Here is a 27968-nt window from a genome sequence, read left to right as displayed (position 1 = left end):
TATCCATTGGATTGCTTACACTTTTTGCACCGAATTCTGTTGCCTCCTGTTACTTACTGCCCTTAAGACAGCTCCAACATCCGGTCCCTATGACAAACAGGACTAGACTCTTTTACTCCAACCAAAACAAACAACCATTTGGTTGTAAAGGTTGTTGTAAGTGCAGTGTAACCATTGGCTTTATGTTCAATGAGCCACATGAGGATAAAAATAGTCCAATCAGTGAACCAGTACATAAAGAAATGAACTCAACATGTCAAAGCAATGGTTGTTATTTGTTATAAATAAAATGTTCAAATAAAAGGCTTTTGAAAAAATACAGACATCGTATGTAAAACTCTTAACATTGATCTGTACATACACATTATCTTCAAATATATAATGTATGGCAGTCCAAGACATCTAGAACAGAAACAGGGAAATGTATTTACAGATACCGGAGAAATATATATTGGTTTTAATACAAGTATATTTCTCTCTAGACAAGGTTACATTTGCGTATATGAAAAAGTGATATATGTACTAATATAATGAGAACCGCACTAACATCACAAATAAAATAATGACCGTCTAAAGTATCAGCAAAACAAACGCATACGTTCAACACACAGTAGGGAATATAGACAAGAAGAAATTTCTATTCCAATAAGGTTACTTTTACATAGGAACTCTTGTCTTAAATTATCTAGCTATTTAAAAAAAAAAAAAAGATATATATGTTTGCATAATGGGGGGCCACAGGCGCTTCTGACAAACATTTCCGGGATATTGTTTTTCATTTTTCCTTTCTGCGAAGCCGAAAAAAACCCAATTAATTATTTATAGGGTGTATGTTGCTGAAGCTCTGTCTGTCTGTCCCTCAGCGAAGCCATGTGAACCGTGTAGTTGAAAAACAAATGGAGAGCGCCCAGAAACGAACGCTACGGATGTGGTCAACAGCGGGCAATTAGGCACACTCAAGCCAACCAAAGTTCATTTAGCCAACGCGGAACAATTACAAGCCTGGGCTGAGTCACCAGAACCCAATAATGAGGGCTTAATCGCGTTGGTCTCATTGGTATACAAACACAGCCGGAACGTCTATGCCCACTTTGTTGCATTAGCTTCATAAAGTTCTCAAAAAGTTTGTTGAACGTCGCTGTAGCTACGACATTCTGAATGAGTAAGACTGCATGTACTGTACAGGATAAATATAGACTGATTATCCATTATCTATCTGGCCCTGTGCTAAACTAAACTAGTCTCTTTCAAAAGGCCTCAATCAAGGCTTTCATACAAGTAAACACTATAGAATTAGTAAAACGATAATCAGAGAGGAGTTAGAGGGTGATGCTTTTTTTCAACTCCCTCCTCATCTCCCCCAAACGAGGTACTAACCGTATTGTATTAGATTAGGGGTGGCACAGACGAGGCTGTGAAAAACCCACTGCTCCTCCGGGGGTTTGTGCCTGGGTAATGACTCAGTTCCAAGACTGGCACTTTCAGCCCCCCACTCCTCCCAAGTCTGCCCAGGGCTGTGACAGTGACAGTGATGCCTTCTAATGAGATGTCTGGTTCCACAAGGGATTGAAATGTCCCCTTTACATCCCTTAAATCCATGCAGCAGCTTTTGTCTTTTTAATTACAGTTTGTTTTCATGTTGCTTTCGTGATTGCAGAATGACAGTACTGTCCGAAGACGTCAACAATTGATGTTAGAGAAATCAAATGTGGCAGATCTCGGAGGAGTTTGACATCATGGCAGCTGGAGGTGCCCAAGGAAATCCACGTTTATGGTGAATTCTAGAGATTTATACAACAGTCTGGTCTGGGCCAGAGGCCCTGTGGAGGTCAAGATTGGAGGTGTGATGTCACTGTGGTACTCCCCTCCTCCTCTGCTCCAGGGTGCGAAGACCCTCCTCTCGCCCCAGGGCATGCTGGGTACCCGTTTTGTGGGCGGCATCCGTAGCAGTGATGTCAATCTGGGCATATTTAGTGGAACTTTTCCCTGTAGAGAGAAAAAAAACAGCAGTCTATGAGATGAGTAATAATGAGTATTGTTGACCCTTCTTTCAGGGTGTCATGCATAAAAATAAAATAAACATGGTAGAGAGGTTTATTCAAAAACACAGTGACCACACTTATGTACGATTATCATTCAAATGAGAGAGAACAGAAATATCTTCCTGTCTGTGAACTACAGAGGAAGCATTAAGTACCATTGCTTCAGTTATACTTTCTCCCGGCAGTTTCATGAAGTGGAAAAATGAACAAACACACAACACAGACCCCATTAGAGCAAGTGAATTCACTGCGGTATTCTGAACGCCCTACGACCTTCCATCTCGGCTACACTGGCACACTCCTCCAAATGACAGAAACCGTCAAGATGACCTTGGAAATGAACCTTTCTCGCCGCGAGCAAGAGCGTCCCTCATATTCCCGGAGAGTAACCACGTTATTAGACCGCGCTATCGCATCCCCGCACCTGACGACAGCAGCTTGAGTGTCGCTCGGCAAGACGGGGAGCAATCAACGTGAGCGTTGAAGGGTTATTTTCTTATCTCTGACTAAGCGGGAATCGAATTGAAGGAGTATCATTTACTAAGAGTCTATTGAGTCTGATTTGAATCGATACGCTAGTGGTCGCAAGCTACCCTGTCGCTCCTCACCCTTCTGTCCCTCTAGTGCCATTCTAGTTGTGAGCAAAAACCAAGAAATCTGGAGGACCCAGTGCAGTCAAAAATGTATATATATTTCCACAGTATGAGGTTGGAATAATACTGTGAAATTGTGAAAATTATGATAATGCACTTTCAGTGTAGGAGCTGTTTGAAATGAATGTCAGCCTGTTTTGGTGGGGATGGAGTTTTAGCCTGCCTGTTGTCATCTCGGGCAGTAAATGAGTTAAAGGCCCAACGCAGCCATTTTTATATCAATATCAAATCATTTCTGGGTACAAGCGTGAATTTGACTTGGACTCTGTGGGAGTGGTCTGAGTGGGGACCCACTGGACTAAAGTGGTTGAATCAAACTTTCCACATCTTACATTTTTTTAAATCAATGCGATGACAACATGGAAAACTGATTGGATTTTTTTAAAAGTCACCAATGTAAGGGAATTCCGCTTTTCCCCCACAAAACTTTCAACTAAACTAAATCACCATGGAAATCCAAAACTCCCACCCATGCAAACCCGCTGGTTAGATGTTCTGTGTCGATTGTATTTTCAACCAGCAACTATCAGGAAATAACACTGATCAAATTCACACTTTTACAGTGTTAGTTTCATCAGCTGCTGTACAATATTAGATAAAACACAGGGAAATCTGAATTGTTGACTACACTGGGCCGTTAATTGACCAATAAGAAAGAGAGTTCCAAATCTCTCTGCCAATAACTCCCAGACAGTCCTAGCAAAATTCTTGCTTGAGAAATTGCTCTTTGCTAAGAAGCAATTTTTGTTTATTTTTTACCATTCACAATAAGGTACCTATAAATTGATATTGAGATGAAAAAGAATGGCTGCATTGGACCTTTAATTAAAAATGGTCACATTTGAGTATGTGGGGCCCTTACTCTGCTCACACAAGAAATATCATGTTTACCACTTTATATTTTCTTTGACCACAACATCACTTTTGAATATAGTGTACCTGCATGTACACTATTGCACTTCAAGAGGCACATCATGTCGATTGGCTATAGAAACATTTGTAGCAAGATCAAAGACATTGGAACCACAGAAGAGCAAACCACCAATTACCTACAAAAAAAACGGGTTGTTATTGAGAAAATGGGCCCTTACTCTGTCCTGGGAGGTGTTGGCCAGTCCCCCTGACCCCAGTTTGCTCCTGATGCTCCAGCTCCATGTAGTTCAGCTGTTTCTTGGACGTGGGGCTGATGGGAATATTGACGTAGGTCACTCCATCACCGCGGGGTCTTTCTGGAGCCGCCATTTCTGTCGGGAACACAAACATGGCCCCTGCCAATGGAGAAATACCAGGATGTTATTCAACCACAAATCAGTCTGGGTGGCCTAATGAGGCCGGTTTATCAGCAGGCACAGGTGAGGTTAGCCCAATAATGGACTAAAGGAGCCTCACGTTACTCCTTCTAGTCCAAGGACCTTACATGTTCTGTTTAGAGGAGAATTGGCTCTGGCAGGCAAAACAGACAAATAATCCATCTGAACGTGAATCGATTCTCAATTGCGGTATAATTCTAGAAACATATCACATCAAAATAACTTCACAGATGCAAAATATCTACGGTTTTAACACAGTTGCAGCCGACAACACGTTTGTTGTTTCCGTCTTCCGTTTACACACAGGTGTTCGGAGACACAGACAGCTAATTAGCACAGGTAAGCCTATGTCTTCCATCTGTTTGATAGGACCTACAAGCTACAACATGCGTTAGCAAATGTGTGCAACTGAACATACTATACATAATACGACACAGTACTAGAGTCATAGTTTATTGATGAACAGTTGAAATGCTGTGAAAAATGTTTATACAACCAATTATATCCATTTGTTTATACAGTCTATTATATCCATTTGTCAGGAAAGTATTTTCTGCCAAACACACAAATGAGAGAAATACAGTGAGTCAATATGTTCAATCAACATGCTTTGAACCAGCTCTCAGATGTGCACAGTGATAAGAGGAGGTCTCCAAAGTGCTTTGCCTGTCATAAAGATGAAAGCCATTCAGGGTAAAGAGGGCTACATTGCTGTGTTGCTGAGTGCCATTGACCTCAATGTCTTATTCATACAAGGGTATAGACCACAGCTAAAATATGTGCATTTCAGAGAAGTGGCTTTTTATCAGCTACAGTAAGTGTCAACACTTTTCTTTTTAATCCCCCAAAAAACACCCTAGTCCTTGCTGATGACAAGCATACCCATAACATGATGCAGCCACCACCATGTTTGAAAATATTAAGAGTGGTACTCAGCGATGTGTTGTGTTTTCTCCAAAGATAACGCTTTGTATACAGGACAAAAAGTGTATTTCTTCGTCACATATTTGCAGTTTTACTTTAGTGCCTTGTTGCAAACAGGATGGATGTTTTGGAATATCTGTATTATGTACTTTTTTTCAATATGTCATTTAGGTTAGTATTGTGAAGCAACTACAATGTTGTTGATCCATCCTTAGTGTTCTTATATCACAACCATTAAACTCTATGTGTTTTGAAATCCCCTTTGGCCTCATTGTGAAATCCCTGAGCAGTTTCCTTCCTCTCCGGCAACTGAGTTAGGAAGGACGCCTGTATCTTTGTAGTGACTGGGTGTATTGATACACCATCCATAGTGTAATTTATAAATTCACCATGCTCAAAGGGATATTCAGCATCTGTTTTTTAAATTATTTTACACATCTACCAATCGGTGCCCTTCTTTGTGAGACATTGAAAACCCTCCCTGGTCTTTGTGGTTGAATCTCTACTTGAAATTCAACACTCAACAAATTGAGGGAACTTACAGATAATTGTATGTGTGGGGTACAGAGATGGGATAGTCATTCAGAAATCATGTTAACCACTATTATTGAATATGGAATGAGTCCATGCAACTTAATATGCGATTTGTTAAGCACATTTTCATTCCTGACCTTATTTAGTAATTTAAAAAAAAATACAAACAAAATTCCACTTTAACATTATGGAGTATTGTGTATAGATCTGGGACACAAGGCTAAATGTAATACATTTTAAATTCAGGTTGTAACACAACAAAATGTGGGAAAAGTAAAGGGGTGTGAATACTTTCTGAAGGCACTGTAAATCATTACTGTTATCGTGACTACATCTGCTATTCTAGCCTACTTATCTACTACCACCAATGGCAAGGTGCAAAACACTTGAAGCCGCTCTTCTTTAGTAAACATGATTAAATCCACACATCAAATTCATCTTTTTAGGTCAGTGTATCTAGCTACTCTCAAAAGCCAGGGGCCATTTTATGGAAGAACAAACACTGCATTAAAGGCCCTGTATATATAAAACAGTTGTGTGAAAACAGTAGGATATGAAAACAGATATACTTGTATCTCTACACAGACAGCTCTAAACAGACCATGGGAGGTGAGACATCACTTTTTCCTAGCTAGCTTCCAACGGGATCTAAAAACACGTTTCACAGATACAACTAGGACAAAACCTTTTATTCAGACATTTGGAACAACACAAATAAATTAATCATAACATTTAAAACGATATAAATAAATATATACACAAATAAATGACAAAGACAAATAGAAACAAATTGTAGTATATAAATACAAATAAAAAAAGAGAATCAAATTATTACACTATTACCTTATTGCTAACAAAAACACAAATAAAACTCAATTGCACAAATCCTATATCACACAAATACACAACTATAATAACACACATATAAAGAAGAGAACCTGAAACACAAACTAAATTGCACAACTGCCATCTGGCAAGTCAGGAAGATCTTCAATTCCTGTGCAAGCTCTCTGCCATCCAATTCTGAGTGTTCTTTGTAGTGCAGTGTCATACTAAGGGCCTCACACTGTTCTGTCAGCTCCTCATTTGAGAGACTTTGGAAGGTTGACAGCACTCCAAACTTCTCTCCCACATTTTCCAAGGTTGCAGGTTGAGGTTGCAGCATCAACAACAAATTTGCAAAATGTCACCCCCAGATTCTTCAGGGCATCATTCAAAGGCTCATCAAATGATTCGTATGATATGTGCCTCTCTGTGGACCGCAGACTTTTTTGTTGTAGAACGGCCTCTACATTCATTCCCTCGCAAATATCCTTGGCTGACGTTTGTGCAGTCATAAAGACTGTTGACCTGTAGTTGCTGAGACCTCTCAGTTGCTGAGACCTTGACTGCAACATCCACATGCACACTGGGAGACGGCATCAGCTTGCTCACATGTTGGATCCGGCTCAAGATGTCATACCACACCACTATATAGATGCTGAAGCAGTATAATCCCACCTCCTCTGACAAGGACTGGGCCTCAATCTTTATCCCAGGATCTTTGGTTTGATCCCTCACCTCAATCAGTGCCTCTCTCACCGCTGCTGCCTGATAGCGCAGTGGCTCAACACTCTAAACTTTACTCTCCCGCCTTGTCTCAGTCCACATCTTCAAAGTGATGTCCACATGGTTTTTTTCAGGATGGCCCATCGCTGTGTGGAGGCTGAGAACAAGGTGTACAGTTTGTGTAAGATGCCAAAGTAACCTGTGGCATCGACAGAACTTTTAGCAGCATCAGCCACAACCAGGTTCAATGTGTGAGCTCCACATGGCACAAATAGAGCTCTTGGATTCATTTCCAGGAGTCTGGCTTGGGCACCTTTGTTTTTGCCTTTCACGTTGGCCCCATTATCATAAGACTGTCCTCTGCAGTCCTCAAAATGAATTTTTAGCTCATCTTTTGAGAATCAGGGATGCCAAATGTTGACCCGTGGACTCCTCTGCCTCCAAAACTCCCATAAAACGTTCCTTTATCTGGGGCTCCTCCTTCAGGGACACAATTCTAATCACAACTGACAACTGTTCAGTGTGGCTGACATCTGAGGTGCAATCTAGAATGATAGAGAAGAATTTTGCCAGCTTGATGTCACTCACCATTATTGAAATGCTGCTCAACAAATCAATGAATTCATTCTGTATTTGGTGGCCAAGGTGGTGTGACTGGAAGTCCCTTTTTGGACACGGTTAAGGTTCTCTTTCATGACTGGATCAAATTGTGCCATCAGTTCAACCTCTTTGAGGATATTTCCATTTGATGGAGAGTACAGTGTTTCTGTGTGTCCCCTTAGTGCCAGATTTCTAATTGCCAGAGACTGCACAATAGCAGTCAAATGTGTCAAGACCTCTCTCCATCTCATCCTCTCAGCCTCCATAAGTGCCATCTCGTGTTTATCAATTGTTTCCCCTTTTTTGATCCTCATTGTCAGTTCTTTCCATGTTTTGGACTGCTGTCGTGTGAAGTCAGCAAAGAACTTGCATGTTTCCAAATACATTTTCTTCCTAGAAAAGAGTTTGCAGTAGAAGCAGAAGAGGCTGTTGTTTCTTTCAGAATACACCAACCAACTTCTAGGGATTTTTTCAACACTCACCAAAGTCTTCCTGAAATACTGGTGCAACTTATTCTATCACTCTCATTCCTAGGGAAAACAAAGTTAGGTGGTACCTCACTTGGTCCTCTGCAAACTAGTTGTGTCCGAATTCTGTCAGTGAGAACTGAAGGCCAATCAGTAGGGTCTGTAGACAGTGGTTCATCCTCAGTAGCAGGGTCTGTAGACAGTGGTTCATCCTCAGTAGCAGGGTCTGTAGACAGTGGTTCATCCTCAGCAGCAGGGTCTGTAGACAGTGGTTCATCCTCAGTAGCAGGGTCTGTAGACAGTGGTTCATCCTCAGTAGCAGGGTCTGTAGACAGTGGTTCATCCTCAGCAGCAGGGTCTGTAGACAGTGGTTCATCCTCAGCAGCAGGGTCTGTAGACAGTGGTTCATCCTCAGTAGCAGGGTCTGTAGACAGTGGTTCATCCTCAGTAGCAGGGTCTGTAGACAGTGGTTCATCCTCAGCAGCAGGGTCTGTAGACAGTGGTTCATCCTCAGTAGCAGGGTCTGTAGACAGTGGTTCATCCTCAGTAGCAGGGTCTGTAGACAGTGGTTCATCCTCAGCAGCAGGGTCTGTAGACAGTGGTTCATCCTCAGCAGCAGGGTCTGTAGACAGTGGTTCATCCCTCAGTAGCAGGGTCTGTAGACAGTGGTTCATCCTCAGCAGCAGGGTCTGTAGACAGTGGTTTCATCCTCAGCAGCAGGGTCTGTAGACAGTGGTTCATCCTCAGCAGCAGGGTCTGTAGACAGTGGTTCATCCTCAGTCTGTAGACAGTGGTTCATCCTCAGTAGCAGGGTCTGTAGACAGTGGTTCATCCTCAGTAGCAGGGTCTGTAGACAGTGGTTCATCCTCAGCAGCAGGGTCTGTAGACAGTGGTTCATCCTCAGTAGCAGGGTCTGTAGACAGTGGTTCATCCTCAGTAGCAGGGTCTGTAGACAGTGGTTCATCCTCAGTAGCAGGGTCTGTAGACAGTGGTTCATCCTCAGTAGCAGGGTCTGTAGACAGTGGTTCATCCTCGGTAAGCAGGGTCTGTAGACAGTGGTTCATCCTCAGTAGCAGGGTCTGTAGACAGTGGTTCATCCTCAGCAGCAGGGCCTGTAGACAGTGGTTCATCCTCAGTCAGCAGGGTCTGTAGACAGTGGTTCATCCTCAGCAGCAGGGCCTGTAGACAGTGGTTCATCCTCAACAGCAGGGTCTGTAGACAGTGGTTCATCCTCAGTAGCAGGGTCTGTAGACAGTGGTTCATCCTCAGTAGCAGGGTCTGTAGACAGTGGTTCATCCTCAGCAGCAGGGTCTGTAGACAGTGGTTCATCCTCAGTCAGCAGGGTCTGTAGACAGTGGTTCATCCTCAGCAGCAGGGTCTGTAGACAGTGGTTCATCCTCAGCAGCAGGGCCTGTAGACAGTGGTTCATCCTCAGCAGCAGGGTCTGTAGACAGTGGTTCATCCTCAGCAGCAGGGCCTGTAGACAGTGGTTCATCCTCAGCAGCAGGGCCTGTAGACAGTGGTTCATCCTCAACAGCAGGGTCTGTAGACAGTGGTTCATCCTCAGTAGCAGGGTCTGTAGACAGTGGTTCATCCTCAGCAGCAGGGCCTGTAGACAGTGGTTCATCCTCGGTCAGCAGGGCCTGTAGACAGTGGTTCATCCTCGGTCAGCAGGGTCTGTAGACAGTGGTTCATCCTCAGCAGCAGGGTCTGTAGACAGTGGTTCATCCTCAGCAGCAGGGTCTGTAGACAGTGGTTCATCCTCAGCAGCAGGGTCTATAGACAGTGGTTCATCCTCAGCAGCAGGGTCTGTAGACAGTGGTTCATCCTCAGTAGCAGGGTCTGTAGACAGTGGTTCATCCTCAGCAGCAGGGTCTGTAGACAGTGGTTCATCCTCAGCAGCAGGGTCTGTCAGTGGTTCATCCTCAGCAGCAGGGTCTATAGGTTCATCCTCAGCAGCAGGGTCTGTAGTGGTTCATCCTCAGCAGCAGGGTCTGGACAGTGGTTCATCCTCAGTAGCAGGGTCTGTAGACAGTGGTTCATCCTCAGCAGCAGGGTCTGTAGACAGTGGTTCATCCTCAGCAGCAGGGTCTGTAGACAGTGGTTCATCCTCAGTAGCAGGGTCTGTAGACAGTGGTTCATCCTCAGTAGCAGGGTCTGTAGACAGTGGTTCATCCTCAGCAGCAGGGTCTGTAGACAGTGGTTCATCCTCAGCAGCAGGGTCTATAGACAGTGGTTCATCCTCAGCAGCAGGGTCTGTAGACAGGATTTTGTGGGGATGCTGCTACAGGCATTTCCAATGGGCATTAGTTTACACACGTTATTCACAGAATTTATAGTGGTGGAACATCCCACATACACACCCAGTAATAATAAAAGCATCATTGTTACCTACAAGATGGAAACTTAAAACTTGGCAAAGGGAAATCATTTATTTTGTTTATGTTATGCAGGGATGTACGTGTACCCACACACACACCTATAGAATCCTGCAGAATCCTGTTGGGGAGAAGTGGAAGCAAATGGGTCTTTATCCTCAGTCTCAGTCTCAGACAACATTTGTGAAGACACCTGTGTGGCTGAGGAGCTGGATGGCTCCTCATCTTGAGGCTCCGAGATCATTTCTGAAGAGGCCTGTGTGGCTGAGGAGGTAGATGCCTCCTCATCCTGGCCAGTGCCAGAGGGTGCTCCAAAATATTTCAGAAGTGCCTCTGAATTTGCATTGAAATACAGTATATGAGTCTGACACCCTAAATACATTTGTTGCACAATTAAATATACATGTCATTATGCACAATTGATCAAACTTTCAGAATAGGAACTAAATGAACCATACAACCTCCTTGGCTAATTCTAGGCATAAGACTGGAAAAAGAGGAAAGACAGTGGTAAGGCTCAATATATCACAAAAGATAGAAAATATCAGCATAATATAGACGTATTTTAAGTTAGCCTACATTGGAATTTCCCCTTACTGAGCTCAGGACCTAGTCAATACAATCACAGAAAACCTTTATGATGTCACCTCAATGAAAGTTAACCAAATCAATAATGGTCTAGTTAGGTTGTAATCGTTCTTCTGCAGGCTACACACATAATCATGATGAAACTGTGTGAAATTATATCCAATGTTATGTAAGCTAGTTGGACAGAAAACTGAATATTGTCGCCTTAGCAACATAGGCTAACAAACATAAGTGTTATACTAGCCTATTACATGCATAATATTATACTCATAAAGAGATGACATAGCTGCAAACCTTTATCTTTTGTACGTTTCTCCTCTTCTTCTTTCCTCTTTTTCCTAAACTGGGCACCTGATGGCTTAGACCTTTTCGTGTCCATTTGTGCTGATTTGGCACTCGAGCATCAATACATTACCCATCCCCCCAACACTGTCAACCAAGAGTCAAGATGAACCAATTCACCTTGGTGGTGTGCAGACTGGTTTTATATTATTCTTAATGCCAGTCCCTCCAGGATTTGGACGATTTTTTAAATATATATTTGCGGGCAAAAATGCTTGATTTTGCTGCTGCATTTCTGACATTTTGCATGGGAATATGCAATGATTTTTATCCAATGCGTTGACGAGAGAAAACGTTTGTTGACGTGTGGCTTGCTTGATTTTACCATTATGAGGTAAATGTGCAGCGATTGGTTGAAATTGCGAGCCATCTTCTTGTACTGCGGTGATGGGTCATTTTTATGCAATGACAGTGCAATGAATTGACTGTTTTATGCAGGAAAATAGTGCGGAGAAATAATACAGTAAATACAATTCTGTTAGAGTACTAGATTCCTATGCACAGGCTGTACCTGTACATCAAGCTGCCTCACGCTACAGAAACAGTAAATAGGCTCCTGCCCTGTGGGCTATTCTGGCTCAGACAAAGATACTTCTACAGTGATTCCTTTCCTTCATTCCATTTAAATCCTTCAAAATGGCAACATGGACCCCCTAATCAGCTGCACACCAACAGTTACAGGGCAATATTTCTCCACAGTCATTGTGAAGCCATTAGAGACTGCCAGAGTCTCTGCGGGTCTGTCCTTTGGCATCATCTGTGAGGTCTGATGCCTAATTGATCACATTAACCGGCCCTCACAATCACAACAGGCCATAATGGCTGCCCATTACAACAGTGGGCATGCCCACAGCTTAGTGCAGGGGCCCTTTAGACAGCGTTCACACAGAGTTAGCCCAGCATGGGGGAGGTCATTTTGGCAGATGGCTCTTTGTGAAGCAGCACCGCTCTGTGGATTCTCTTTGAAAGTGGATGTCACGGAGGTAACCCCTGGCGAAGGTTAGCGACGGGAGCTCAGCACAGTCGACTGCTCCAGCTTTTAGAACAAAGTGCCAATGGTCGGTGCCGATGCAGTAAGCAGGGGCTCTGTGCTTCTATGCTATCTTTTTGTTTGGGGACACTGGCAGTGAGGATTTGTTTCATTGAGCCCATGTGAAAGATTATGTTGTCACAGACGTTCTGTGAATTTTAAGAAGAACGGTTGTTTTTAATAAGGAGCTAAAGGTGGCCAGTTTTGAGAAGCTCAAGGAATTGTGCAGCACAGGCTGTTGGGCATAAAACCGTACAGTCGCTAGACAGCTAATGCCTTCGTAAGGTTAACAACACTGTCCCCAGTGGTCATGACCAAAGACCTGTCCTAAAGAGGGTTCTGAGTTCTAGAGGGAGTTCTTGCACTAATTAATAATGTTATGGCTTCAACAGGAGGAGGGTGGGAAGGTGGCGTGGGAACTAAAGCCAGGTGCGGCAGGCAAATGAGCGGTGGAGTGAGTGATGGATGTGGTGCCAATGTGTGACCAGCGGTAAGGATAGTTCTAGAACAGGTGTGTAAAGGACTACGGTGACGTATCAGGAAGTGACCGGTGCTCCCCTGTGTACGCATGTGTGCGTGTTCTTCTCACAGCTGTAGCACAAGAATGTGCGCTCATTATGCAACATGAGTTACTGAGTTACATAAATACAAAGCCAGAGTGAATCGCTCAGCAATTTTCAAAGGCACAGGTGAGGTGAGCCACTCAGACATGGAAGCAGACAGAGGCCTGAGAAGTGTACAGTGTGTTAACAAAACAAGTTCTGACTCACTGTACTGTACAATACTTCAACGCATAAAGCTAGCCTGACACAGGCACTACTGTGCATTCACCTATTATAGTCCATTCTGTAATGCCATTTACAGATGCTAGGTAAGGCACTCTAGGGGTCCGATTCAGATAGAGGGAATGTACTCCTTTCTTACGCATGCCTTTCCTTCTCAGCGTAGTTCTCTTTGCGTGCACTGAATACATTTAATTCAACCTCTGAAAACCCTTCCACTTGCTGGCCAACAGAGTTTTAATTCAATAGGGTTTCTGTACATTTTCTAAAGCCATCCCTTCAAATTTGGTGTACCTTTTCATTCTAAGTCTATCTGAATTTTCTCTCCAGACTAATGCACAAAATATATTGGTGAATAACTAAATAGTGGTTGGATTCATCCTGAAAGTTGTCAAATGTAATTGTTCAATCAATTAAATATTGGAAGGTGAGAAAAGTGTACAATAGGGGATGAGCAGTAGTGCTATAAACCAACCCTAATTATCCTCACTAATCATGGAACTGTGATGACAACAGTCCAGTCGTCGTGAACCATGCGCCAGGCTCCAGGTTTAAAATGGCTACAAATGGTCTACGTTCCATATTGATTCAAATTGGCTACATCCTAAATGATTTGCCAAATTGTAATACGTTAGCCTAATTTCATCCACTATTGCTAGCGGTCCTCAGGAACATCCACACGAACGTGACAGAGGAAAGAAAGGTAAACTAACTATGTAATGCAATGATGCAAAATGTATGGAAAGTACCACTAAAGTGACAGCTATAAATGTATGTGGGTGTATAACTAACATTGGCTACTGATAGTGGCTAATTTAACACAAAACACATTTTGTAAAAAAAATACAGTTAAAAGTCAGGGCATATAATTAAAATATTCTAGAAATCCTAAATCAACTCGGTAGGTTTGGCGCTCTACTGTCATTTGAGCATGGCTACAGAAGCCTATTACTTGGGTCTCCAAATGTCATTCTTGAAAGTTATATGGTCAGCATTTCATAAACTTCACTGTGGAAAAGGTGATTACAAAGGGAAACCCAGCTGCGAGCTGTCCAGTGACGCGAGCCTACCAGGCAAGCTAAAGAGAGTTTCAAGTTCCTTGGTGACCACATCACTAAGGAACTATCGTGGTCCAAACACACCAAGACAGTTGTGAAATGGGCACAACAACACCTTTTCCCCTTCAGGAGACTGAAAAGTTTTGGCATGGGTCCCCAGATCCTCAAAAAGTTCTACAGCTGCACCATCAAGAGCATCACCGCCTGGTGTGGCAACTGCTCGGTATCTGATCGCAAGGCGCTACAGAGGGTAGTGTGTATGGCCCAGTATATCCCTGGGGCCAAGCTTCCTGACATCCAGGTCCAATATACTAGGCGGTGTCAGAGGAAGGCCCAAAAAAATGGTCAAAGACTCCAGTCACCCAAGTCATAGACTGTTCTCTCTGCTACCGCACAACAACAAGGTACCGGAGCACCAAGTCTAGGACCAAAAGGCTCCTTAACAGCTTCTACCCCCAAGCCATAAGACTGCTGAACAATTAATCAAATGGCCAACCATACTATTTACATTGACACCACCTCTTTGTTTTTACACTGCTGCTATTCGTTGTTTATTATCTATGCATAGTCACTTTACAAATTACCTCGACTAACCTGTACCGCCGCACATTGGTACCGGTAACCCCTGTATATAGCCTCGTTATTGTTATGTAATTTTCTTGTGTTACTTTTTTATTTGATTTTATTATTTAACTTGAGTTAATTTAGTAAATAATAGCTATTTTTCTTGAACTGCATTGTTGGTTAAGGGCTTGTAAGTAAGCCTTTCACGGTAAGGTCTACACTATTTGTATTCGGCACATGTGATAAATAACATTTGATTTGAAAAGATTTGCCATTGCCAGATGATCCTCAGAAAGTTCTACAGCTGCACCATTGAGAGCTTCTAGACTGTGTCGTGTCTTTGGCATCATTAAACTGAAGACTTATTTTTATCAAAAAGTCTCTGTAATTATAATTAGGTGATTAAACTAACTTAATCATGCAACTGTAATTAACTAGGAAGTTGGGGCACCAAGGAAAATATTCAGATTACAAAGTTATAATTTTCCTAATATAGCTTTCAGATATTTTAAAATCGGATTAATTTGTCTTCCGATTAATCAATTATTCTTTACCTCACGTTAGTCTCATTCCAAACATCGTAAATTGTTGGTTACCTCCACGAACCCAGTTTTCACTATGAGTCATCCATACATCAATTGTCTTAAATCATTTATTTACTAACTAAATAATCACAGAAATGCACACAAACAAAGAGTAGATGTAGTTACAAGGAAATGATAGCAGAGTTTCCCTAGTGGGATAAACCGGTATCGCGGCTTGGTGAACAAAAGGGAAGTGGGGGTCGACTGAGATAAAAGTCACTACAGAGTGATAATTATAACAATTGAAATGCTAATCCTTTGCACATGAACACTCACTCATTCGGGAATAATTGCAATCAATATATATATATATTTCAGTGTGTCGCCGTGATCTCTGTTTGAACGTTTGTTTCTGTTGGAGAGTTTGTCTGCCCTCTCTCTCTCTGCCGTGGTTAGAATGGATAGTTCAGAGTAACATTCAGCAATGTTGTTATAGAATAGATGTTTCGGCGGTTGTCGGTCTTCGCGTTCAATGATGCCGAATTCCTAGCTTCAGACTATTAATTAGTATCAAAAAAGTGTTCTTATTCTGTAGGTTAGATAGTCTCAGAGTTAAACGTGGTATGGTTAAGAATTCGGACCCATGACGCCAGATCAATGTCTGCACTCATTGGGCGGGCCCATGACTTATTTAAACTCCAAAGGGAATTGGAGTTTCCTTCATTAAACAGTCTAAAATCACATTACATAATTTCACAAATAGTTTCATCTTTACTCATTCATCCCATACAACAATTAGATGCAAGCCCCACAACAGAGACTCTTGTATAAACAGGGTTATGGTAATGTGGCTGTATTGTCTCTCATGAGTTTCACAAAATTGTACCAAACGGACCAGTTCGTAGCTGGCTACTTCACCGACGTTTTATACATTCTCCAGAACATGAATATTGCTCAGTTCTCAAGTTCTGTGAGGTGGAAGAAATTCCTTTGTTCTCTCTATGAAAACTCACTCTCTCTCTATACTGTCTGGCCATGAGGAAGAATCTCCTCCAGGAATTTATGACCTGCCTAACAGCAGCCTGGGTGTAGGCGAGAGAGAGAGAGAGAGAGGGGGGGTACAGAGAGAGGGGGATGGTGCTCGCTGTACCCAAAGAGGGCAATGTCATGACAACTGGCTGCATCACTGCTTGGTATGGCAACTGCTTGGCATCCGACTGCAAGGCGCTACAGAGGTTAGTGCGTACGGCCCAGTAGATAACTGGGGCCGAGCTCGCTCCCTGCCATCCAGGACATCTATACCAGGCGGTGTCAGAGGAACGTGGCCGAGGGAAGAGGTTTAGTGGTGGGGTGCTGAGAAAATGTTTGTCGACTCCAGCCACCCAAGTCATAATGTTCTCTCTGCTACTGCACAGCAAGCGGTACCGATGCACCAAGTCTGGATCCAATAGGACCCTGAAGTGTATAAAATGTGTGGAATTCTGAGGGAATTAAGTCAGAATACAGTGTAGACACAACTCCACCACATCTCCACCCCAAACAAATAACAGGTGAATAGCATGCTATTCTCATGCTTAGATGTTCTACAGAAGTTGTGTACACCTCTTCAAATGAAGTTTTACCTGTCAGGCACTAGTCCATTAGCTTGGCTCAATTTCACAGAGCACTCCAGGTGTCGCAGACCTGTCTGTACCTCGTCACCCGCTTCTGAGACTTCACCATTGCCCTCTCTGACCCTTGCATCTGATTTCTGTATAAATCCACCAGGGTGCTGTCTGTCTGCCATTCCAGACGGTCAGGCACACAGAGTAACAGGTGATGGAGGGGATATGTTGATTCAAGATAGATGACTCATCAAAATGATCCACTTTAATGGAGAGAGAGCACAGGAAGTTGTGTCAGAAAGGGCAAGGTGAAATTCAGCTGAGACAGACAGCTGAGAACTGAGAACTGTTTTGATTGACTGCGCATTCAGACAAAAACAAAGACCACAAATAACTGTAACATCAATGACAGACTGGATTATTTTGCTCTCTCCGTGCTCATTTCTGTCTATGGTGAGACAGAACACTGGAATAGAGGGCTGCATTCGGTCAGGCGGACAATTTGAGATTAAATGTTTTATTTATTTCGTAGGTTATTTGGAAACAGACATCTACATCGTTCTGCTTTCTATGAGTTAGCCTAGGCCTACTGATTGTATTGAAAGCACCTCTGGCGCATTATTCACACGCTCTCAGCAATCCCTGCTTCAAGTTCAGTAGCCTCTCTTCTACTAGTTGGGTGTGCAAGATCAAGTGTGGTCTCAACAGAGGTGGCACCACAGGTTCAAAAGTGGTGTGTCAAAATGTATTTTATTTTCTGGGGCCTGGAGTTTTTCCAGATCTCATGACCTGGTCAGGCAAAACAGGTCCCAAATGGGTCCTATTTGTAGGCTATGACATGGTCCAACATTCAAGGGATACTTCGGGATTTTGGCAATAAGACCATTTATCTACCCTTTATCTACTTCTCTGTGTGCAGTATGAAGTTAAGTAGTTAGCACAATTACTGGGAGTCTATGGTATCTGCTAGCCGTTGGTCAAAAAGCTACTGGCCCAAACAACATTTCTACTGGCCCGGACAAGGTGTAGTTTTTAAATGCATTGGGGTCATGCAGAGCCTATAGCTTGGCATGCTTTCTCTCTATATTCAACAGTTAACAGGCTATATTTGGTTATTATGATATGTATTAAACATCAGTTTAATATAATTTAGCAATGTAAGTCATTACTCTATTTTTTAGAATTACATTTTTGTGCATATTTCTTTCTAAAAAGGAATACCTCAAAATAAGACTCTCCCCCTTAATTAAAAACAATTGCGTTCCAAAATACAGTAGATATCGACCTGGCTACAGTAGGCTAGCCAAGACAAATGCCAACGTGTATTTTTGTAGCTTTCTTTTTGCGGACTATCCACAGTAGCCAGCATATTAATAGTATGTTCACTATTGAAGCTTAACTTTTGAAAAATCCCTTTCCCTAAAATAAATAAACTCTGCAAGTAGATTGACGGGCACTTTTTTTTAGCTCAGGACAACTTGCGTGTGCTGTGTGAACGTAGCTGTCAATAACTGTACTGCTCGAGTGCTTGACGCGGGAGCATGGGTCTCAATGAAATAGAGTACGCCTAGGCTGCCAATTCAATGGGTGGAGAATCACGTGGCATTTGGGCTTTCCAAATAAATTATCTTAAATATGATTAGGCTATTGTTTACCACAGTGTCTGTGAATAAATATTGGTAATGGAAAGAAGTGAAGGGCGCTTAACCAACGTGATTTGAGCTGCAATCAAAAATGTTATCATCAATGAAAAGGCGCAATGCGCGCATAACTTAGCCCTTTCCTTTTCAATAAATATTGATAACCTATTTATTTGTCACTGCTTGCAAATAGTCCCACTGCTATAAGGTGGGCTACATCCTATATGCAATACATAGGTCAAGAGAAAGTGCAAGTGTTTGCTCTCATCATTCGTGCTGCATCAAGTTCAGTAGCTTACCTCTCCTCTCCTAGTTGGGCATGCGTGTGGGGGGGTGCGCTACGATAACATGGAATTGTTTTATGGTGGTCATACAATGGATCGTTTAGCTATTTGATTTGAAATTGTAGGACCCCTTTAGGTATATATATATATATATTTTAATTTGGCCATCACCACTATAGCCCATAGAAACGCATTGAATAACACATTCATAATGGCAAAAAAAATATCATAAATATGGAATAAAGTTTTGAAGTGTCTGTCCTATATTTAGGAGATGTAGAAAGCTCTGGAAATATTTTTGTCTTTTGGACACATAAACTGTGTTTGAAGACTCATACTAACTGCACTAACCATACTATTTGTGATGTAAATTGAGTATGTACAGTGGTAGCCAACATTTTTGAGAATGACACAAATATTAATTTCCACAAAGTTTGCTGCTTCAGTGTCTTTAGATATTTTTGTCAGATGTTACTATGGAATACTGAAGTATAATGACAAGCATTTCATAAGTGTCAAATTACATGAAGTTGATGCAAAGAGTCAATATTTGCCAGTGTTGACCCTTCTTTTTCAAGACCTCTGCAATCCGCCCTGGCATGCTGTCAATTAACTTCTGGGCCACATCCTGACTGATGGCAGCCCATTCTTGCATAATCAGTGCTTGCAGTTTGTCAGAATTTGTGGGGTTTTGTTTGTCCACCTGCCTCTTGAGGATTGACCACAAGTTCTCAATGGGATTAAGGTCGGTGGAGTTTCCTGGCCATGGACCCAAAATATGGATGTTTTGTTCCCAGAGCCACTTAGTTATCACTTTTGCCTTATAGCAAGGTGCTCCATCATGCTGGAAAAGGCATTGTTCGTCACCACAAAGTGAGTGAGCCCACTCCCTTGGCTGAGAAACAACCCCACACATGAATGGTCTCAGGATGCTTTACTGTTGGCATGACACAGGACTGATGGTAGTGCTCACCTTGTCTTCTCCGGGCAAGCTTTTTTCCGGATGCCCCAATCAATCGGAAAGGGGATTCATCAGAGAAAATGACTTCACCCCAGTCCTCAGCTGTCCAATCCCTGTACCTTTTGCAGAATATCAGTCTGTCCATTATGTTTTTCCCAGAGAGAAGTGGCTTCTTTGCTGCCCTTCTTGACACCAGGCCATCTTCCAAAAGTCTACCCCTCACTGTGCGTGCAGATGCACTCACACCTGCCTGCTGCCATTCTTGAGCAAGCTCTGTACTGGTGGTGCCCCGATCCCGCAGCTGAATCAACTTTAGGAGACGGTCCTGGCGCTTGCTGGACTTTCTTGGGCGCCTTGAAACCTTCTTCACAACAGTTGAACCGCTCTCTTTGAAGTTCTTGATGATCCGATAAATGGTTGCCTGTGAAGCCCTTTTTGTGCAAAGCAATGATGATGGCACGTGTTTCCTTGCCAGTAACCATGTTTGACAGAGGAAGAACAATGATTCCAAGCACCACCCTCATTTTGAAGCTTCCAGTCTGTTATTCGAACTCAATCAGCATGACAGAGTGATCTCCAGCCTTGTCCTCGTCAACACTCACACCTGTGTTAACGAGAGAATCACTGACATAATGTCAGCTGGTCCTTTTGTGGCAGGGCTAAAATGCAATGGAAATGTTTTTTGGGGATTCAGTTTATTTGCATAGCAAAGAGGGACTTTGCCATTAATTGCAATTCATCTGGTCACTATTCATAACATTCTGGAGTATATGCAAATTGCCATCATACAAACTGAGGCAGCAGACTTTGTGAAAATTAATATTTGTGTCATTCTCAAAACTTTTGGCCACAACTGTAGTATGATAATTAGTCATAGTATGGATATAGTTAGTATGCCAAAAGTTCCCGGATGTCGTACTAAACACGTCAAAATATGAAGTATAGAAGCAGTAGACACTATTTCCGTGCTTTTAGGGCCCATAATGCAGTTCTTCTGAAAATGGCCGTGGCTTCACAACGTTTTCAGATTTGAAGAAAGTGGCGGAAAATATGCAGACGAAGTCCGACGAGACCGGATACAAATTCATTGCAAATGTTAAGAAAATTTTGAGGAAAGTAATAAAGCAAATAAGTTACGTTGCACGTTATGTTGGCTGACAATTTGTTAGCTATGCTATCCTTATGAACCGCATAGCATTGCAGCAGTATGTACCTGTATGTTAGCTAGTTACCTCACGTTAGTTGGCTACTAATACATCGAACTTGCCAGGCAGTATATTAACTAAAATCTAACTAACTATTCAATGTTTATTGACTTGATTATTCATGTCGTTCTTACCTAAGCGGTAGAGTCGTTGTGCGCTCTCAATGGACATTGTCAATTATGTCTAGCTACTCCGATTTCAGAGCACTCTCCTCTTAGTGTGCCAGAGTGCAGAATAACTGATGAATTTATGAACGCTCAACACCCGTTGAATATATGGCCGGTGTCAGTAAACATTAGCAAAAAAAGCGTAATTAAATTGTTGCCAGCAGCACAGTTACAGTCACCAATGCTTTGGATAACATGAAGACAGCCTAACCAGCTCTGCTAGGGAAAGTAAAATGGTCAGAGTGAGGTGTTTTCTCATTTGTGTCTGGAAATAGCTCGCAAACTAGATAACGTTAGCCAGTTAGCTTGGGTGCTTGACTGCCGTTGCGAGGTCAGAACGCACAGATCAACCCTACTCTTCTGCCAGAGCGTCCAGTGACGCGCTCTGAAAGCTAAACACTCTGAATTTACGAATGTACAATCTAACAATGCTCTGGATTTAGGAACGCCCAGAGCGCACTTTGGCACTTCAAATTGAATTCAAGAACACACCATAAATCGTAAAATGTCTAGCTAGTCATTTGTTATGCTGACAAACTAGCAAGAGGTTGCATAGCAACAGCATCAACTTCCGGTAGACAGGCGAAGTGCTAGTACACTCAACTGAAATGATACCGTAGTGAAGTCATATTAGTTTGTAGCTCAAACGTTTCAGATCCTACAGACAGAAGTTGGCACATCAGCATTACCGACTTCAGATGAGTCCTGTGACACTCTGTGGGGGTCATAGAGCAGCAAAACGGAGAACGCCATCATGTTCCGTCTCCCCTTTCCATAGAGTCTAGGCCAAACCGTTTGGACGCTACAGACGTTATCGCGAGGAGACCGGTCTGACAGCTGTATCTCGGCCACCTCCCACCGCAGATGCGGAAGGACATAGGCAGATGTGGTGGATTGAGATGCAGCCCAATGCCAAAAACCTGATATCTCTATCTTAAACTGACAGATTTTGATGGGGAATATTTTATTATGTTACTTAGATTGACAGGTGCGCACAGGTGAGTCAATAGACTCTTAAATTAAATAAGAGTAGGCACTGGACAGGTATCTTTCCAAGGAAATGTACTTCCTAAATATGATTAGGCTACAGTTTACTACATTGCCAGGAAATAAATATTGATCACCCATATTTGTCTCCGTCTGAATATCGCCCCGTTCCAAAAAAGGATATATGTAAAACGCAGCTCAAGAGAAAGTGTCGGCTCTCTCTCCAACTCAGCTCTCTTCAAACTACGTCTAGCATATTAGCAGATATAGCCCAGTAATACTGATAGCCTCATATAATGGGCAACGTGAGAATCGCTGGTAATTTAATCTATTTCTTAGGATATTTTTGCAGAGTGGGCAGGTCCAGTATAACAGGAGTGGGATGAAGAAATCAGTCCTGCACAGTCCTCTACACTGGAACATAAAACACACTCACCTTCAGTCTCATGAAGGAACCGTTGTTGTCCACAACTGCCCATCAGCTCGTACTTGCTTTTCTCTTCTGGCTGAAAGACACAGTACACAGTAAATAAGATGCTGGTTTCTAAGTGGTAGCTTAGGCTACATCTAACTAAGGTCAAGCCTGAGGCTTGAATTAATTACAAAGATTTCAGTCCATGTTGAGTAAAACAAAATTATACCGCAGACAAATGCTAATCTCTATTTAACAGTTCACTGGAGGCACTCGAGTTAGATTTAGACTTGACTAATTTGAGTGTACTGAAACCTCACAGACAGTCTACTTAAGTTGAAAAAAATCATGTAGCCTGAAGTGTCTCTTGTTCTTATTGAAGCTTATTCATGCCTTTCCAACTGAGTCAAGTGTTCCGGAGGTTTTGCTAGTCTCTGGTGTGAAAACATGGTGGAAAGGTGCAGCCTCATTGCCCTCTGTCTGACTGAAAAATGGGATGTGACTGAGGTAACACTCTCACACAATGTGTTCTGTCTGTTCTGCCCTACAGTACCATAACACTGTTACACTGACTTCCACAGTCCTCACAAAAAGAACTGTAACTTACTTAAGAGCATTATTGTCTGAGCATTGCTGACATTAAATGAACATTGTTGACATTTGCCAATGTTTGTTCCACTCATGTTAAATGCCAGTCTCACAAGGAAATGGCATATACTAAATGTATGGGACAATTATAAAAGCAGTATAAACAGCCCTGTCATATCTTGCTGTTATAAAGGACTTCCATACTGCAGTGTACACCCTTTAAAGTATTCCTCTTTCTTTCACAGACATTGGCCTCACAGGTATATAATTATAAGTTTGGACCATAGTAAGAATACAATTGAAACAGGTGAGTGTGATGATCTTAAGAGGATTGAGTAATCCCACTTCCTGATGCTCCACCTCTGAACTCTTCTCCAACGCCCGGCTCTCCATGATCTCATACTCGACTTTGTGCCTCTCCTCCTTACTCTTCTGCTTCTTGTCTGGTGGAAAGAGGGAAATAAAGTGCGATTGAGATGTGCAACAATTACAACAGACTCCTATTACACTGCAGTACAGCCGGTGAGGATAAGATCCCTATGTCATGTTCTCCTTTTCGTCTACTAATGCAGTCGAAGCGGCGTCTCTCGGTCCCCAAACACACATAACCTGTTTGATCCAAGGATGGGAAACGACTTGGAAGATGATTGCAAGGGACAGATTAATCATCGTTGTACAAGACCGCAACATGTCAGAGGACAGGATATAGCATTACATTGTTGACGTTGTCTAGAGCTCCCTAGTGTGGTTGGGATAAGTGCTGTATTACTCATGGGGATGGCTTTGTTACGAGCACAGCAGCCAACACAGTGGCCCTGATGTCATTTCCAGTAGAAATGGAAACCTCCACAAAACCACATAGTCTAAATAACTGTCAGAGCGATGCTATACAATCTGGGGTCATGCTGAACAAATATGACAATTGTCATTTCAGTTTGTAATTTTCTTGTGTAGCGTCACAGTCATGTAAAATGCCATTGTATCCCGTCACATTTTGTTTCATACTGCAGCAGCTGGTTGAGCTTCTCTGCATCTATCCCAACCTTCAAAGCAGCTCAATCACAAAATGAACACAGCATGGAGAGAACATAGAGGCATCACCAGCTTGCAGAGGGAGGAGAAATAGTCCCCCCCAAAAACAGAGGAAACGAAGACGAAAGGATATTTTTAAAATTAATGTCAAAGAAAAGAACAGGGAGGAAAACATTAAAGAAACAATTTTAGGGGCGCAGATGAGAAGGAAGGAAGGAAGGAGGAAGCCAGGAAGGAAGAGGCTGACTTTGTTTGTTAGCATGAAGTTCATTCCATGAAGAGAGGAGAAGAATAAATCAGTAGTGGGCGTTCTCTTACCTTCAACCGATACTGAATGATCTTTCACCTCCACACATGGAAGGTCTCCATCTTGGAGTGTAGGGTCCAGCAGTTGCACTTCAATAGGCTGCTCTTTATTAGATGTCTTTTCACAGTCCACACTGTTCTTCAAGGGCTCAGAGGGTAGTGGCTGTCCAAAACATACACCACTGTGGTGCATTTGACCAACCTGTAGGACAAAGCTGTTCCGGGGAAATGCTGGTGTCCCCCAAGGAGGCGAGTGGCATTCCTCCCCTTTCTTGCACTTGAAGCAGTTTTCGTAAATGATAGTCCCTTTGTCCCCTTGTCTTGCTGAGTTCAGATCACACAAAAGTTCACAGTTGATAACAGGTTGTTGGGATCTAAGCTCATGTCCCAAAGCAGAAGCCATTGATTCATAAAGATTCAGGTTGTTTGTCTTTGTACCTGGCTCTCCGGATGTGCCTAATAGGTCTGTGCCTATGCCTAATAGGTCTGCTAAGAGGTCAGCTAATTTCCCCTTGCCTTTCTTCTGTAGAGGTGCTGATCCCTCATTCCTCATCTTTAGCTTCTCAGAGCTGTGATTGGTCACTGAGGCAGGTGCAGACGTGGTCTCTGTAGTTTTCCTCAGTGCGTCAACCTTGATATATTCTGAGGAGCAGCTGTTGGGTCTGCACGGGCACTTATCAATACTTTCACCTGCTGGATTTTCAAAATGGGAGGTTCTGAGGCAAAATTGCCAATCCTCAGTCCATAGGTTATGTCCTTGGAGCTTAACGCATCTCTTTTCTAGTTATACAGGTTAGGAAATCTGCACATCGGTTTAATAATTCATTGGATTCATTCATAAGAACAAACGACTTATCTAAACACGCTGCAAAGTAAACACAGGTCTAAAAAATCTATTCATGCTTGGACAGGGATATTGAAGGGAAATCATTGCATCGGGTGCGCACACACACCTAGTGGAGCTGACTTACCTGGTACGGCTGGCATTGCTGAGCCCCCAGTGTAGGAGAGTGGAGTCCCCTGTGAGAAGATGAGGAAAGAGAACATCTTCAATAACTAGATGAACCAGTGTCAGCAGGTACAGTTCCTTTCACAATATTATTTTTTGTGCCCCAGACTCTTTCAATGAATACTACTAGGGCATTGTGTATTGGTAAAAACAAGAGAGCTGCTATGGCTTGTTCACATAGAGTTACAATGAGTTATTGGAACCCATGGGCCCTTAAGGGTCTTTGTTTTCCTAGCTGATAACTGAGGTTGAGTATTACAACTGTGTTGATAGATGTCCACCCACACAATGCTTTATCCCATAGGACTGGTGCTAGGCAACTAACAGAGGAGTTGTTGCACTGTAAGGCTGGAGCTTTACATCACTCTCGGGAAATATCCTTCAAAGAGACTGAAAGCTAGACTTAAGAAAAGTCAGAGGAAACAACAGAAATTACATTTTTGTTTTCTACAAAGATCATCAGAAATTAACCTTGATAAATGTGTCTCTCCAACCAGTTTTGGATGATTAATGTCTAAATGCACCACCAGCAGATGGGGCTCTAAGTTTAAACAATCAATAGAAAGTCACTCATATACGGGGTAGTAAAAAAACATAAACATCAATTGAAGTTGTTTCATCAGAGAGTAAAAGAGACCCACTTTGACAAAAGAAAAGCACTTTGTTATTCATTGATTTGGATGTCTTTTTAATATAATCAAAAGCAATGCTTAATAAAAGAGGTATATTTTGGATGACAAAAAAAAAGATCAATGACTATAATCAGTTATTTTATTCCACAGAGAATTTTTTATGAATAAATTGGGATCTAATCACATGTCATACTCTGTATGAATATGTCCTCTTTCAAAGTATATGAGTAGGAGGCTTTATGTTGTAAATCACTTGTAAACGAGATTCATCTTCAAAGATCAAACGGAAGGGCTATCCTTTCTAGTTTCCATAACAAGCAAAGACGGGGGAAGAAAAAGTTTGCAACGAGAAGAAGTTCAAATCCATTTCTTGCACTTGGATGACCTCAAAGAGAGAGAAGAAGAGTATCCGTTGGAAAAGCCCAAGACAACCCAGACTGATATTACAATCCCAAAATGGAGGCCCAATTAGAAGAGCCGTAATTATGGTGACACAGAGGCTCTTATGAAGACACTTCTTACAGAGATGGGAGTGTTTGAGAGACTATAAGAACAACATCTACGCACAGAGAAGCATGTCCAGACCTTTTTGAGTGAAAGGACAGCTAGAACCTCAAATGGCTAGTAGAGTGCACACCTTACCAGACAGACAGGCAGCAAGAATGTTAATGTTCCAACACCAATTGCTGTGAGATTTCACAGTAAAGGCCATATTGACAGCTATAGCCGGCAACAGGTGATACCAAGATGACTAAGCCTTACTCGCAGTCATACAAGCTGTTATAAAGACTTGTTATACAAGAGGAGCAGAGTTACAGAAAAGACTGAGTTGGAGTTGGATGGACATGCTACAGTATATGAGAGTGGGAGGGAGCTATGTTTTTTAATGCAAAAATTCAGATACAAACCAAAAAAGGAAGCAATTGCCATAAATTCTTCTGTCAAAGACTGCTTTGTTTGTGAATCTGAATGATGAAGTCTAATCGAAAGCTGCTGACAGTATTTTTGTACTTTGGTAGTTGGTACTCATGAGACAAACAAAGCAATTCTGAAGAAATGTAACATTTTGGCCCAAACTGTATCAATTTGATGATGTTCATCTCATGATGTGAGATGAACCAGTGGAATACAGTAAATTGGATGAAAATAAACAAAGGGTACACTTTTCAACCATAGAGTAATAAAAGTAACCAGGGCAGCATCTCAATTGTATTTCCTTAATTCATCGTGTCTACTCTCCTCGCGCCTCCTTCACAAAACGCATTGGAGAGGATCAAAAGTTCCTCCACTCCAATAAGTTTTGAGAAGAAAGTCAGGACAGAGGACACACAACCAAGCTAGCACATTTGGTTCCTTGGAAGTTGTGGGAACGTACATTTTTGTTTTCTCGTTGGTTCTGGGAACAAAGCTGTACGATTTCTGACCAGTAAAACGGAAAGTTATTTTATTGTCCTGAGAACAGAAGTAAAACTGTCGCCTTTTCTGGGACCGTTAATTTTGTGGTTGCAGGGAGATTCTGAGAAGGTTTTACTATGATTCCCTGAAAGTTTTCCTGAGAGGTTTTATTAAGATTCTGGGAATATAAATTATAAGTTATTTGAATGTAATTAAATGACATTATGAGAAAATATTTTAATAAGACTGCTAGCTTAACTGTTTTGAACTGCATGCACAGAACATATGGAAATAAATGTGTTTATTCATTCAAACACATTTATTTTTATTGTGGCATGGGGGTCAGTGAGACTCTAACCTATGATCTTCTGTTCTCTATCTATGGCAATAATCCACTGCCCC

The 27968-nt window shown here is 42.2% G+C and overlaps 1 protein-coding gene across 2 annotated transcripts in view; it reads right to left on the bottom strand.

Moving 5' to 3' along the window:
* Positions 1–256: 256 nt before the first annotated feature.
* LOC135574320 (uncharacterized) overlaps positions 257–27968 on the bottom strand; it is a 28361-nt gene continuing 649 nt past the window's right edge. Inside the window, exons 2-7 of one of the 2 annotated variants that reach the window (XM_065025505.1) lie at positions 25502–25550; positions 24543–25223; positions 23538–23635; positions 22629–22698; positions 3787–3963; positions 257–1986 (exon numbers count right to left, since the gene is read on the bottom strand). In XM_065025505.1, the coding sequence (XP_064881577.1) occupies positions 1850–1986; positions 3787–3963; positions 22629–22698; positions 23538–23635; positions 24543–25223; positions 25502–25550 (1212 nt within the window). In that variant the 3' untranslated portion in view covers positions 257–1849. The remainder of the gene's footprint in view (positions 1987–3786; positions 3964–22628; positions 22699–23537; positions 23636–24542; positions 25224–25501; positions 25551–27968) is intronic. The other variant, XM_065025506.1, reaches the window with a different exon arrangement.

The sequence above is a fragment of the Oncorhynchus nerka genome, linkage group LG12, assembly GCF_034236695.1.
Source record: "Oncorhynchus nerka isolate Pitt River linkage group LG12, Oner_Uvic_2.0, whole genome shotgun sequence".
NCBI classification, from domain to species: Eukaryota; Metazoa; Chordata; class Actinopteri; order Salmoniformes; family Salmonidae; genus Oncorhynchus; species Oncorhynchus nerka.
Note: the sequence above shows the minus strand (reverse complement) of the source record. Positions and strands in the feature narration are given on the sequence as shown.